Here is a 14025-nt window from a genome sequence, read left to right as displayed (position 1 = left end):
TGGCATGTGGGCACCTGGTGGCGGCGTTCTACCATGGTCGGTTGCGGCCTTCATCAGCGGTTATGTTGTTATTTTTTGCCATGTCTTCTTTTGGTGGCTTCATCCTAAAGCTTGCATCCTGATGGGTGCTCGTTGCTATGGCAATGTTTGTGGATAAAGGGTGTGAGGTTTTGGTCCTGCTCCGTGTTTTTCTCCTGGCAGCCCATTTGGTGTGTCCTTCTTGTGTGCTCTAGGGTGAGTTGTTCTACTTTCCGATGGTTCAACGCCTTTTGACCCAGGGCCTTTTGACCCAAGGCGAGGAGGCATGGGCCTTCTTCGGAGGTAGAGACGTAGTTCTAAGACCTCTACGATTTGTCGAGGATTGAGGGCATTTTTCTGGCGTGCCTATTTCACAACTTCTTCTTCAAAGTTCTGAGAGTGAGGATGGATGGAAGCTTCGTCTCAAACGGTGTTTCTTTTCTTGCTTTGTGTGCCTTACTTGTAAGCTGAACTTTTAACATCATGTATCTTTATTAACTTAACTTAATTTAAAGTACGTTTAAAAATTATACTGTAGAAAGATACGGCAACATCGATTCATCAGTTTTACACATTCCAAAGAAAAAATAGGTCTACCAAGCACGGGGCTGCCCGCTCCTGCCACCGCCACCGCCACGGCCGCCTCCTCTCGCCCACGCCCCCGCCGGCCGCCACGCTGTCGGCTCCCTCTGCACCGCACTGCCGCCTCCTGCCCAAGCTCCTCCAGGTCGGGAGCTGTACGCACCGCCGTCGCCGCCGTCGAACCTGCCGCCTCGGCTCTGCGTCGCGGCCACCCCGTGGGAACCCCTCCCGTAGCCGCCGCCGCCGCTCCTCTGCGGCAGCGTCTCGGCGTCACCTTTCTCCCTCCCGCAGCTGCTCCTCCCGATCTGCTGCGTCTCGGCGGCGATGGCCACGGCAGCGACGCTTCCTCTGCCCCGACCCAACCACCCCGTTCCGCCGTTCTTCACCTCCTCCTTCGGCATCGCCGGCGAGCTCGCCTTCCACAGGTTATCTGGCTTTCGGGTGACCAGCGGCAGCCTTGCGCCTGGGTACGTGTACCACAGCGGCCTCTTCGGAATGTCAGATTCAGTTACCGTCTGCAGAACATTCAGAGATCGAATGAAGGTGCGAATCAATCAGAATTATGTACCACTTCGTACCAATCTACCTTGTCAGGTAGGATGACATTGTCCAGCAGTCTGGGGATCGGCTTCACTGCCTCGGGGTTGAAAAACACTGCTGATCTGAGACATCACAACATGATACGAGAAAAAGGACATGAGCTGGTAATTATCTCAAATGCATGAACAGGATAGTCTATATAGAGGGAACTTGCATCGTCTGGTCGTCTTTGATGGCCCGTAAACGGTTAAAGAAGATATTTGGAGCACCAACATCTGGAGATAACCATCCGCTGATATCACTGCCAAAGGGAAACCGGAAAAACCAGCATCAGTTCCACATTGCTCTGAAAAAAATGTAAACGCCCAAATGTGTCAACATCAAGCTCACATAAGTTCAGTTCAGACTTCAATTACCTAGTGGATATCGGAAGCTTTTCCTGCGAGTCGTCAGACAGTGCAACAAATGCTGCAGCATTTGCCAGATTGTTTGAGTTCCTCAGAAAGATCCTCTCTTGCCGAATAGTATTCCGTACCATCTCATCCACCTAGTGTGTAAACAAGGTAAACTACCATCACCTGTGACTTGTAATTTATGCAATAGTAGTTCAGTAAGTTTACCGTCAGATCTTTCTCGACCGTTTTGGTGGCTGAAAGCAGCAGTTTCTCATCTATGAATGGTAACTTTGCAATACCCTGAAACAATTTATTTCACTGAAATTTAGCACAATATATTCTTTTAAAATTAGCACCATAGTCCTTTTTTGCTTCAGTCTTATCACCAAAAAAAGTGTAGCTTAGCCATACTAAGCACATCGACACTTGATCAGTTTAGGATGAAATTATCTGTTGATTCAGTTTGTCCTGGTGCACCAGAGTGGCTTACTTGTGACAAGAAACGTTTCCCGTCTGCATCGATTTCAAGCTCTGGTGACAAAAGAATTTGATCTACATAAGTTGATCGATAGTCCGACGATGTAAATTCAAGAATAACAAATGTACTTTGATGCATTAATTATTTTATTTGTATACCTGGCGGATAGAACAATTGTATTATAGACTCTTTGCAGCCTATTAATTTACTGTAACATTTTGGAAGGGCACATGACAGGACATGCATTTCTGGTGGCAAAGCCGCCATTAGCTGGTCAAATGGTTTTAATGGTTTTCCCATGGTGAAAGATATCTTGAATTGATCCAGAAGTTTGAGATCAGATGCGAAAGGAGCATAATTAAATGGGTAGTACCTGCGAAAACACGTAAAGTTCACCATAAGACAGATAATGTAAGCATTTGTCTGGCACATATATTGAACCCATTATCACTCTTATCATAATATTATTCTTATAGTGCTTTAGTCAAATGACGTAATGAAAATAAAAAATTCAGAACCATGAAATTACAGTATTTAAGGAAATGACAAAAAGACATATAATTTGTATCGGTTTATCTAGATACCAGTTCCATGACGGTACTTCGGAAAAGTAGCATTGAAGCACCCAACATAATCCTTCTAAATACTTCTGAACCTAAATTCCATAAGAAAAGGGTTCACCCACAGCAAAATATAAGTAAAAGGACAAAAGTAAGAAAAATAACATTATAGTGAAGTAAAATGCCCCATGCCAAGCCTCATGAGACTCCATTTGGATGGAAAAAAAAATCGCTACCATTTCAGTCTGTATCCTTCCGATTTCGATACAAGTTTCAGCACTAAACTTCTCTCTGTAGAATCGGGGTTTCCATCCTGGTGAGCCCAGTCTTATCTGCAGTAGAAGTGAGAAATTGCACAAGGAAGAATACTATTTATAGCAATATATGTCACTAACCCTGTCATGGCTACAGGCTCCATTTTTAAAAAGATCATCCTTATCTTTTAGAATATCATCCACATTTCTCCAGAGCTCTGCGGTATTCATTTCAACCTGCAAACAGACTCTCAGAAAAACAAGAAAATCTATATAGGGAATCAGTCAGGAGCCAGTTTCAAGCATCCTTGATTTGTAGACAAAAAAACATACATCGGACTTATCAGAGATGCAAGTAGAAGTACTGCCTTGTGTCAAAACCATCTTCGAAGCTGGGTCTGAGCCATCGGGGCTTTCTTCCTGAGTAGAGGGACCGTAAGATTGCCACATATACACTTTATTTTGTAACTATAATTAATCCTACCACATTGTCAGAGTTTCTTTCCTTCCATTTGTTTTCTGCAGCTTGACGTTGTATCCTGCACAGCAACTTCTGCAAGCAACCCAAAAATAAACAATTGAGAAGTGGTTATTGGCACAAGTGCACACTATTAACGAGGATGTTAATATACCTGCCGCAGTTCAAATCTTTTGAGGAAAATTTTCTCTTCACTCAAGGACAGTGCCTGCAAGAACTTCTCCAACCTTGAGACATCGAGGTACGCAGCATGTTTATCTTCGATCTGTTTTCAGTAGCAACACAATTACATGAAGAGAATGAAGGTACAACTCAATAGGAAACCAAGATGAAATAAAATTCTGACATTCGTTAGGTACTTTTTCTGTGTTGACAATATAACCTCCCATTTCTTTGAAAGTTATTTTGTACACTTGAATGAGGAGATCAGCTGCGAACTGTCACAGGAACATGGATAAGAGCAACAATCACATCAATGAACAAGCATAAGGGTTATTAGTATCTAGAATCACATATACATACTTCATGTATCTCAAGTGAGGGAATCCGTGGAATGTAATCGTTTCCCATCAATAAACAAATAAAGATGAAGTCATCTATTAGCCTCTCAGTGTCATGTTTCCAAGCTGGTACCGCCATTTCAAGCTCCAAGTACTCTCTCAGAACCCATACGTTTAGGAACTGCAGTAAGGTAAATGACGTTATCTGCATGGTTAAAATGAGAACTCTTCCGTGGTAGGTTCCAAGGGGAAAAAACCTGATGCGGTTCATTGGGTGGCCTGCCCTTGGGACTTGCTCCTGTTGAATGTGGTTTCTGTAAATGATATCACAGGGTTAAACATGTTATAAATCTTTCTGAAACCTGAAGTAGTATTGAGTAGGGAGTAACAGACCTTCCGCAAGATCGAAATATGAACTTCGTGAGACGCCAAAGCCAACATAATCAGATCTGCATCCTGCAATAATTCATCGGAGTTAACCGTATAACTGGACATGAGTGAACATCTCAAATATCTAGTTCAATACCGCGGAAACTTTGAATACTGAGATAACGGTCAAGTGCACCGTGCAGTTAAAGTTCGTACATGCCCATATATACAATGACGAGTGTTCGGATCATAGCTTTCCATGCTCTGTTGTGCACGAATGAAAGACATGATCTTGTCCTCCCCTTCTCCAGGAACATTTGCATCAGATAATATCACCTTCAGAAACAGACATATTGTGAACTCATCAAGCAATGACCAACCTTTAGACAAAATCAGCAACCTCGCAACCATAAAATGTATTGTGATGGGACTGGTGTTCTACTGCTGGTATGTCGCTTCCCTCATGATGTGCTAAATGCAGGGCTATTTACAAAACACCCGCTTATTAAATGCAGTGCAGTCACAGTGCCTCCGCCGAAACCAGATTAAGATGCCTTAGGTAGACAGAATTCCAATGCAGGGCTATTAACAAAACATGGAACCATTCAGACCTCCCTTGCTTGCACCATCATCACCAAATAAACTGCTTGGATCTGCTGCCGCGCCTCTTGAACAGAAATCCCCTCCTCCTTTCCTTACTCTGCCCATGTGATTCAGTGTTTGCTCGCCTCACCTTCGCGTGGACTAAACTGTCTTGACCGGGGTCAAGGATAATCTAAACGCTTTTAACAACTAATAGTGATTTTCTGTTTCAGTGTTTTGGGGTGAAAGATGGAGGGGAAGATGCCCACAATCAAAGTCAAACCTTGATGTCTTTCCACCAGGGATCAGTACTGATTCGACGGCGGATGTAGTACTCCAATGCTCCTGATATTGTCTCCATGAATTTTGTGCCTGGCATGATGACAGTAGGATCTTGAAACTCGTATGTCTCTCGCGGTTCCACCTCCTTCCCTTGAGCTTTGAATATGTCTGTCAAGAGCTTCGCTTCAACCTCCTGGCAATTAGATCCAAGGACGTACCGATACGATTTTCATTAATTATGACATTTATCGTGCCATAGATGCTGGAAATGAAAAGAAAATACACTTAAGAGTTCACCGAATCTGTATCATCCTTGGTAGTTTTGAAGTAACCCTGTCGCAGCTTGTTCATTTTGGCGAGAGGGGCAACACCATCTGCGGTTTGATCCGAACCAAATAATTAAATATCTGAAGGGGTTGTTTAAAAACAAGTTGCGTGGAATTCTAATCAATATCCAGTAATCTAATCATTCTCATCCTTTCCTCACCTCATCTATAACCTGCATACCTTTTTTAAGGGGAAAGTAGATGATCCTCTAACTTGTTTTTTTTTAACATTAGGCCTAGGCCCTGCGTTAAATTAATAACGCCACATCGGTAAAGTACATAGTGTTGAAGATCACCTTACAGGCAACTCACACCACAAGAAAGCAGCAACAAGAAACACAGCATCATGGTCGAGACCCTCATACATCCGCTTGATCAACATAGGAGGAGACACGCCGGGAAGGACCACCATTGGAGAGCACCAGTCTTCGTCATCACTTGGCGAGCTGTCGAAGTAAGAGCACCCGCTCCCGCCTCCGAAGAAGGACCCTTCCTTCTCGCCCAGGATCGAGGGCGCCGCACCGTTGTGAGGGGGAAAAGCTCCCCAGAGCACAACCCAGATCAGGAGAAGCAACAGGAGCACCTCCGCGCGCGAACCCACGGACAACATCTACAACCGCCGCACAGACCAACCAACAAGACGCAAGCTTTAGAACTGCAGCCGCTGACCGAAGACACGGCGGAGCCGCCATTGGCAACCCCCAGAAGACGCAGCTCGTCACCCCTCCACCAACCAAGGCAGCCCCTTCAGCAAGGGAACGGCGTCACCGCGCCGCCGCCGCCCATTCTGAAAGAATTGGGTTTTCACCCGGGTGGAGGAGGGCGGGAAGGAAGATGAACCTCGTCGACGCCTCCAGGGAGGGGAACAGCGCAGAGCGTCGTCGCCGACGTGACCGCCCCATCGGTCAAGGGTTTCCCCGGCCCAATGCTTCCATTCCCGACGCCCTGACGTTGCAGACCCGGCGAGCTCGCCAGGCACCGGCCACACCAGGTTGGGAACCGCATTGCAGGGAATCACCGTCTTCAGATCTAAGGTGGGGGACGGGGTCCCCCGCCCCACGAGCAGCAGCCTTCGCTCCCTCGTCGCCCGCGCAGCCAAGAGGAGCAGCCCACAGCACCGGTCGGCGCCCCTGCCGTCGGCGGCGCCGCCCTCAACCCTCGAGGCCGCTGCCTCAGATCCTAGGCTCCCACCGGAACAGGGACCCGCCGAACACCACCCTGGCCCGCGTCCGCTCCAGCCGGAGAAGAACGGAGCAGGAGGCGCCGGCCGAGCTCCCGCGCCGGTAGAGACGATCTTCGCGCGTGGTCCTCCCCCGATCTCCGCGCCGGAGGGCCGAGAGCCAAGAACCCCACCGCCCCCGATCACCGGCGTCGCGAGCTTGGCCGCCGGCGCCTCGGGGGGCGACGAGAAGGAGGAGACGGGAGGGGGGAGGGGTGTGGCGGCGGCTAGGGTTCCGCCCCCTCGGTCGCCAGGAGGAGGCGACGCGAGGAGGAGATGGTCCACTCGATCCTCTACCTTGTTACTCATTAATGGTGAAGGCCAAAGAATTTACATGTTCTCACAGCTTCTACAAGCTTGACGATGCCTTAACAGCATTGTCAAGAATAGAAAGAAGACGGTGTGGCCTTGAAGAGCTGTGCTCTACTCGGCAAATCGATCTTCCCAAGCCAGGATTGCGGTATACCAAAAGTTGATGTTACATGTTTTTTTTGCTGATATTGCACGCTACTCGGGCTGTAGTTTTATGCTAAGTAGCATGCAGTATTAAGTGGCGAAGGTTCAGGCAACTGAAAATTTTAGCAGATCCATATATGAAAAGAGGAAACTGCAGATTGAGAAGAAGATCCATGTATGTATGTACCAACTGCCAAGTAAAGGAGCCTCCTCGGCCTGACGATCCAGAACAAGAAATCTATGTAATCAACCATGTGCGACAAAAACTGCAGAGATGCAAGTGAAAAGCCAAACTCAAGACCCACAAGATTAATTAAGCAGACTGCCATGGATGGAGATGCGTCTTTGTTACCTTTCTGTTTTTCGGGCTGGAGCAAGTATGGATGATGTCATTCATGTCAAGGTAGAGGTTGTCGAAGATGATGCGCTCCTCACTGGAACCGGTCGCGGATGATTTCTCACCATCTTCTTCTTTGCCATCGTGTTCGTCTTCTTTGTCAGCGCTGTTGTTTTCTTCTTTGGCAGTGTCATCGCCTTCTTCTTCGTCGTCGTCATCATCGCTTTCGTAGGCAGAGGAGACGATGTTTGGGTACTTGCACACGAGCCAACTGAAGAAAGAAGGTATTCCCATGGCAGATGCTACCGGAGCTAGTAGAATTTTGGCATGGATAGAGAGGGGAAAGAGAGTTTTGTTTCGCAGTAGCGACTGGAGTAGAAACACTAACAAAGAAGACCGACAGAGGCAGTTGTTTCCTCTGTCATAGCAAGTGGCAACCGCTTTTTCCTTTGCCGATTCGCTTTAGTTTCCACGAAGGTTTGGTTTCCTGTCCTTATCCTTGTTTCGATTAATTAAGAAGCAGCACTACATGGAGCGACTAGGCCTTGTCATCCTCTTGCTCTGTTTCGGTTCGTCTTACGCTGTTCTCTGCATCTATATTTCTACTGGACAGCGAGAGTCTACTTCATGAGTCTACTAGTACCTTTTTCTTTGCGAATCTAAATCCCACTACCACATAGGGAACTTAAATCTTAAAAAAAAACTCCCCTCTTTTACGATGTACGTTCCGTAGAAATACATTACTTGTATTTATAAACATAGCAATACCTAGTTGGTACGCATACAAGTTACATAACACAATAAGGATATAAGCCGTTGTACTTTACCGCAACTACCAAGGACACATATTCTTTACCGTTGCCGCAGAAGATGAGCACCAGCTCCTTTTCTTAACAGTACAAAGAACTCTATTGGATCGAAGAAGTTTCTAAGGCACTGCAGTAACGTCAAGCAATGGTCCGCCAGAACTCAACTAGGAGCAGAAAGTCAATGGTCTGTGCATTCATCTCCAGTTGTCTACACCGGCCTGGAAATTAACCCTGGCGCTGCTTGTGGATGGAGGCGAGGAAGAACAACGCGGCTGCGGGTACTCGGAGGAGGGGTTTGGAGGTGGTGGCGGAGGGGATTGGGAATCTGGGCCCATCCAAGCGTACTCTGGGTGGAGGAAGAGATTGAGGGAAATGCGGGCTAAGGTCACCCAGGGGGGATGGTATTGCTGCACCTCCAACTCCGCCAGCGAGCAAGCTCCGCGTCGGCTCATCATCGACACAGAACCTAGCGAAAGAGCATCATAGTCAAGCCGTGGCCGAGCCTCGTGTAGAAACACAGGTGAAGCCTAGTCCAAAGAGGTTCATGAAGCTGTCGAAGATAATGGCACATACCGAGTCTTTGGAACAGGATCCTCGGTGGGCCACCTTCATGACATTCGGCTCAGCGTCGATCACCGGCGGCTGGGTGTCGATCACGCGTGGCTGCTCCACGACTGGTGTTGTTGGCGATACCGGCATGGGCGCCAATGTCGCCGCCGCTTGGGCTGTCATCACCTCCTTGCCGATTCTCTTGCGGTACACCTCATGCGGACGGGAGGGTGGGAGCTGGAGTAGCGGGCGGGAGCTGGGTAGGTGGGCAGGAGAAATGAAGCTGCGGACGGGAGTGAAAGGGAATTGGGGAATAGAAGTAGGGTCTTGGGGCTAGTGACTGCCAGGCGGGCCCCGCATATGAAATCCAACGTGTCACCGGGTGTCGGCGCGCCTAATTCACGTCTCATCCAAAGGGTCAACGTGGGATTGCCGACGATTTTATTGGGCTTGAAAACACGAACGCCTATTATTAGAGTGCACGAGTGTGAGCTCAAAAAACACGTCGACCCCCAAATAGCTATTGGAGTTGCTATTATTGGAGCCGTCAAGGGAGATGCTCTTAGTTTCCTGTGATGACCTTTATCTAAACCTGAACAACGGGCATCTCCAGCAGCCCGACGCATTTCGGATGTCAAAAGTGACCGCACGTGTCCGTTTGCGTTGGGCCGCGAACGCGAAATAGGCCTTCGGACTAGGACTAATCGTTTGCGTCTGGGGGTGCCCTTTGCGGCATGACGCAATTTGGTCTGGTTGGACCAAAATAGTGCAATGTTTGAAGAAAAATAGCCACACAAACTGCGAAAATAAAGTTTCAAATCATAGAAATAATTACAAACTTTAGTTGAGCAATTTGAAACATTGAAACAATAATCTACTTCTTGCTTTTGGAAGGCCCTTCCGCGCCATCATCACGGCGACCCTTCCTGCTCGTCACCTCTTCAGATGAGTCAGTAGGCTCCGACGAGTGTGTCTCCCTCTCCTCATCCAACGAGTCGTCCTTCGAGTAATCCTCCTCCTCCACTCCCTCGTCATTGGTGTGTGCCTCTTGCGCCTCTGCCTCCGCTCGGGCTTTCGCCTTCTTGTTCTTCTTCGCCGCCTCCTCTGTCGCCTCCTCCTCCTCCTCCTCCAGCCGTGCCCACCTAGCATCTTCATCCTCTCCCTCCTCCTCCTCCTCCTAGCCATCAGCGATGGCGTCTCCCTCCTCCTCCTGGTTGTTGGCTATGGCGTCGTGCGCCTCCTAGTCGGCGGCGTTGGCGTCGCTCGATGGGGAGCTTGAGCTACTCAGCGTTTGAGCCCTTTCCCACCAATGTCGCCATCCTAGTGACTTGCCTTAGCTGTCGGAGTCGGATGGCAAGAAAAGGTTGCTCATGGTGTTGGCATGTCGGAGTCGGATGGCAAGGAAAACCGCATAGATTATTTTGGCGTCCGGTGGGAGATTGGCATCACGGATGACCATGGGCGTACCCAGCGGGGGGGCCAGGGGGGCCATGGCCCACCCAAAATTTTTGAAGTTTTCTTACGTGCTACTACTATTCAGGGTCCAGGAAACTAAGAAACCACCCAACGAGGAGAGCAAGCGAACAATCTATCCCTAACTCAGCGTAGCGTGCGTTTGGTTGGTGACTTGAGAGGGATGGGATGGATCATCCAGATTTTTTGGGGATGGGATGGTCCATATTGGGTGATCCCATATTCTGTTTGGTTTGAAGATCTTAGTGGGATGGGATGAAGTGTGTTTATGTTAGGATACTAATAACAATTGATTAACAGCCGTCCAATTGCAATTAGCAAAAAAAAACGTCATCTTCGCGAGCCGCCTATCGAGCTCACGCACAGATGATGCTGCTCCTTCATCCCAACGAGCCACCGCCGGGCCGTGCGCAGCCGCCCGCCGACCGGCGCAGCTCGCCGCCGCCGCTGGCCGTGCCCGGCCGGCCGTGCGCAGCCGCCGCCGCCGCCTGGTCGTGCCCAGCCCGGCCGTGCGCAGCCGCCGCCGCCGCCTGGCCGTGCCCAGCCCGGCCGTGCGCAGCCGCCGCCGTCGGGCCGTATGTAGCCGCCGCCGCCGCGGGCCGTGCGCGGCCGCCGCCGCCGCTGGCCGTGCCCGAGCGCCGCGCTTGCCCGGGGCCGAGACCGCCGCGATCGCCAGACCGCCGCGCTTGCCCTGGGCCGAGACCGCCGTGCTCGCCAGGCCGCCGCGCTGCCTAGGGCCGAGACAGCCCCGCTCGCCCAGGCCGCCGCGCGCGCCTAGGGCGCCGCACTCGCCCAGGCCACCGCTCTCGCCGTCGGCGACATCGCCGATGCTTTCTCTGTCCACTGCAGGCAAGCCGGAGGTGGGCAAGACGCGGTGCGCGATTAGAGAGGAGGGAGATGGATTAAGCAACGGTTCACCTTTTTAGGAAAAGGTGGATCGGGAGGTTCGGTCGATTTGGAGGGACGGGTTGATTCATGATTTTCAAGGAATATTCCTTTATGGGGATGGTCCCATCCAACTTAATCTGTAACCAAACATATCAAGAAAGAGGATCATCCCATCCCATCCATGTTTTGGTCCAGAACCAAACACACGCTAGTCAGCAACCCAGCTCCAGCGCCCGCCACTCGCCGGCCTCTCCTCGTCCCCCTCACGCCGCTCGTAGCTTGGCCCCGCGGCCGCACGACCAAAGCTGCAGCACGCCAAGTGGCCAACAGCTATCGTCAGATCGAGCCGGATCAGCCCGCAGCTAGCCGTAGCCGGTAAATCTCCATTTAGACAACCCATAATTACCAAATTTTTATAAAATGCTCATGCTAGCATACCTGTAGATGTCACCCCGACGAAAAGTATAGAAAAGACATGTCTCATATCCATTAACTTGTATAATTAAACCTTTAAAACCATAAATAAAGTTATGCTTAATTTACTACAGAATGACTTCTTCGATGGAAAGATGGTGCAGTCCTTACCAAGATGATTTCTCCGGTCAGAAGATAATGATATGAAACTGAAGGAATTCAACGTTCTTTTTAATTATACAAATTCTTGTAGGTGAGGATAAATCTAACCGTGAGCCGCAGTTTCAGAAAACAGTTCAATTCATTGAGAATTTGAATGCCCATGTGCAAAGTTTTTAACTCAAAGCCCCCGGCCCCTGCCCAACACCTTATTTTGAATTTAATGAGATGTGCCATTGAGTTTTACTAGCACAATGCCCCGCGCGTTGCTGCGGATGAGCAAAATATGTTCATTTAAAAAATAGAATTAAAGCTCCAAGCCTTTGATGGTTTCTCCGTGAAAATAAACTCGAATCCACCTCCAGAGAAAGTGAAATCTCCCACACAAGCACCACTGTGTGCATGGCGAGGCTCCGGTAGGCGGGACCTGGTCCTCATCATATGATTACGAGTCGTCGAGCGAGTCTATGATCACTCATTGCACTAATTATGGTCTTAATTATGGCCATCCAAAATCCCTACATGGCAAATTGATCACTGAACGATATCAACCAGCATCACACATCGGTAATCGCCGCATGAAGGGGCTCCACACAGAGGAGTACGTGGCTATGCTGTGGTATAGACAGAAAATGTGCCCGTGCCTTGCAACGAAAATAATGACGCAACCCAACCATTACTTGGTTTGAGTTTTGGTGAAATGTTATACTGAAAAATTGCTAGGAATGTTTCTAATGGTGTGAAAATGAACCAAAAACCCTATGAAAAATTCCCTTAACCTCCAAATAATTCAAAGACATGATATGTGTATGTATAAAAAATTCAAATAATTAAAAGTTACCTTTTTAGCTACTTTTCATCAATGAAATCCTAAAATCAGAATTTGTAGGAAGTCACAAGCATTGAGGCTGTGTCAGTTCTAAAGAATCACCATTCAGCATGCAGCCACGCCGGCGCTCCTACGTCGAGCTGGGCTGCCGTCCGTGTCCTACACCCTGAGAACCTCGCCGCGGTCGGCAGCGCTGGAGGCGATCTCTGTTCGATCGATGCAATTATTTTATCCGTCCATCCAATATAGCCAACATATTATACTCATCCCTCGTATGCCCTCCCATCTTACGATTTCTGCACCCAACCGAGCTTTCCTTTCTTTCTTGTTGTCTCATCTTTTCAGGATTCAGGACGGCTTGTTTATATCCAAGGAACTTGCTTATATAAGCCGGCAAAACTATGTATAGTTTACCGAGGTGGTACTATTTCTAGCGATGGGATACTTTATACGCTAGGCTAGCTCAAGTGGTTACCATGGAAACGAACGTCCCGGCTTGGTTGATGTTGGGCCTTCGCATGTGTGTACGCGGGAGGGCGATTGAGCCCAGTTAGCCATCGAGACGAGAACGCATAGAGGCATCGACTGGACACACTTATTAACCGGTGGCATCACCTGTAATTGTGATTAACAAATAGGGGCAAGAGAAAAACGGACGAAAAAAAGAGGAGAAACCTTCCTTCCTTTATTAGTAGGTATATATTTATGTAACAGCCTAAAACGTAATAATTTGTTTCTGTAACCTATGAAGATAGAAAATACAGTGCACAACTGGCGATTTTCCCGAAGATAGTTACCACATGGTAACAGGGTTGAGTGCATTTTAGTTATTGTAATTAATCTAACAAACTCATCTATTTTTACAAAAATGCTCAAACACAACTAGGGTATTTTCTATTTTTGAGCTCTTATTTTGTTCGTTATTGTTCTTCAATATGTATTTCGTAGCAAGCACATGCTCCTCGCTAGTATATTACTATGTACTAATTTAGCAAAAAAATCGCATAAGGGCTAGTGCAAAAAAAAAATTTAGAGTGTGCCCACCCTCAAATTTTTTTCTGCGTCCGCCACTGCGGATGACGCGTACGAATTTTATATCGATGCTCCCGGAACCGAGAAGGGGTCGCATAAATAGAAGAGGGCACCGGTTGCTCGTCCGCGGTGGTTCCTGTGATTGGTAAGACGCCTCGATTATTCCAACGGTTGCTCTTCCGCGGTAGTTGGGCTCGGCCTGGGGCTTGGGCCGCTCCGGCGCAAAAACAAAATTGAGGGGAACACGAATGGATGCGTTCGATTTCGATGTCCCTGACGTGCAAGACCGCCTAGGAAGACAAGGTCACGTGTTGTGTCCGCGCATACGCATTCACGGCGTAAATTTGGGTCGAGTTTGCGTCCCCGCAGACAGTCTGATCATTTTACGCCGTGCCGCTGGGCTGAAGTGCAGACTCATTTTTCACCGGTGAGGTGCGTCCGTTTGTGTCAGGCTGCTGACCCATTTTTCGTCTGTGAGGTGCGTCTCTTTGCATCT

At 48.6% G+C, this 14025-nt stretch overlaps 1 protein-coding gene across 3 annotated transcripts; it reads right to left on the bottom strand.

Moving 5' to 3' along the window:
- Positions 1–531: 531 nt before the first annotated feature.
- On the bottom strand, positions 532–7823 carry LOC127294291 (5'-3' exoribonuclease 3). 3 transcript variants are annotated; one of them, XM_051324075.2, is made up of 22 exons: positions 7392–7823; positions 7227–7305; positions 5336–5412; positions 5040–5231; positions 4391–4510; positions 4199–4261; positions 4063–4119; positions 3828–3986; positions 3665–3742; positions 3460–3570; positions 3312–3380; positions 3161–3247; positions 2969–3064; positions 2810–2905; positions 2598–2668; positions 2172–2386; positions 2026–2066; positions 1761–1835; positions 1557–1687; positions 1355–1441; positions 1187–1262; positions 532–1115 (listed from the first exon to the last, which is right to left on the bottom strand). In XM_051324075.2, the coding sequence occupies exons 1-22, from the start codon at positions 7668–7670 to the stop codon at positions 612–614; spliced, it is 2763 nt and encodes a 920-aa protein (XP_051180035.1). In that variant the 5' UTR covers positions 7671–7823; the 3' UTR covers positions 532–611. The 3 variants fall into 3 exon arrangements, with proteins under 3 accessions (XP_051180035.1, XP_051180036.1, XP_051180037.1); XM_051324077.2 differs by lacking the exon at positions 7227–7305 and having other exon boundaries at positions 533–1115; positions 7392–7531; XM_051324076.2 differs by lacking the exons at positions 5040–5231; positions 5336–5412; positions 7227–7305.
- Positions 7824–14025: the final 6202 nt, after the last annotated feature.

The sequence above is a fragment of the Lolium perenne genome, chromosome 4 (genome assembly GCF_019359855.2).
Source record: "Lolium perenne isolate Kyuss_39 chromosome 4, Kyuss_2.0, whole genome shotgun sequence".
Lineage (NCBI taxonomy): Eukaryota > Viridiplantae > Streptophyta > Magnoliopsida > Poales > Poaceae > Lolium > Lolium perenne.
This window is presented reverse-complemented; position numbering and strand designations above follow the sequence as displayed.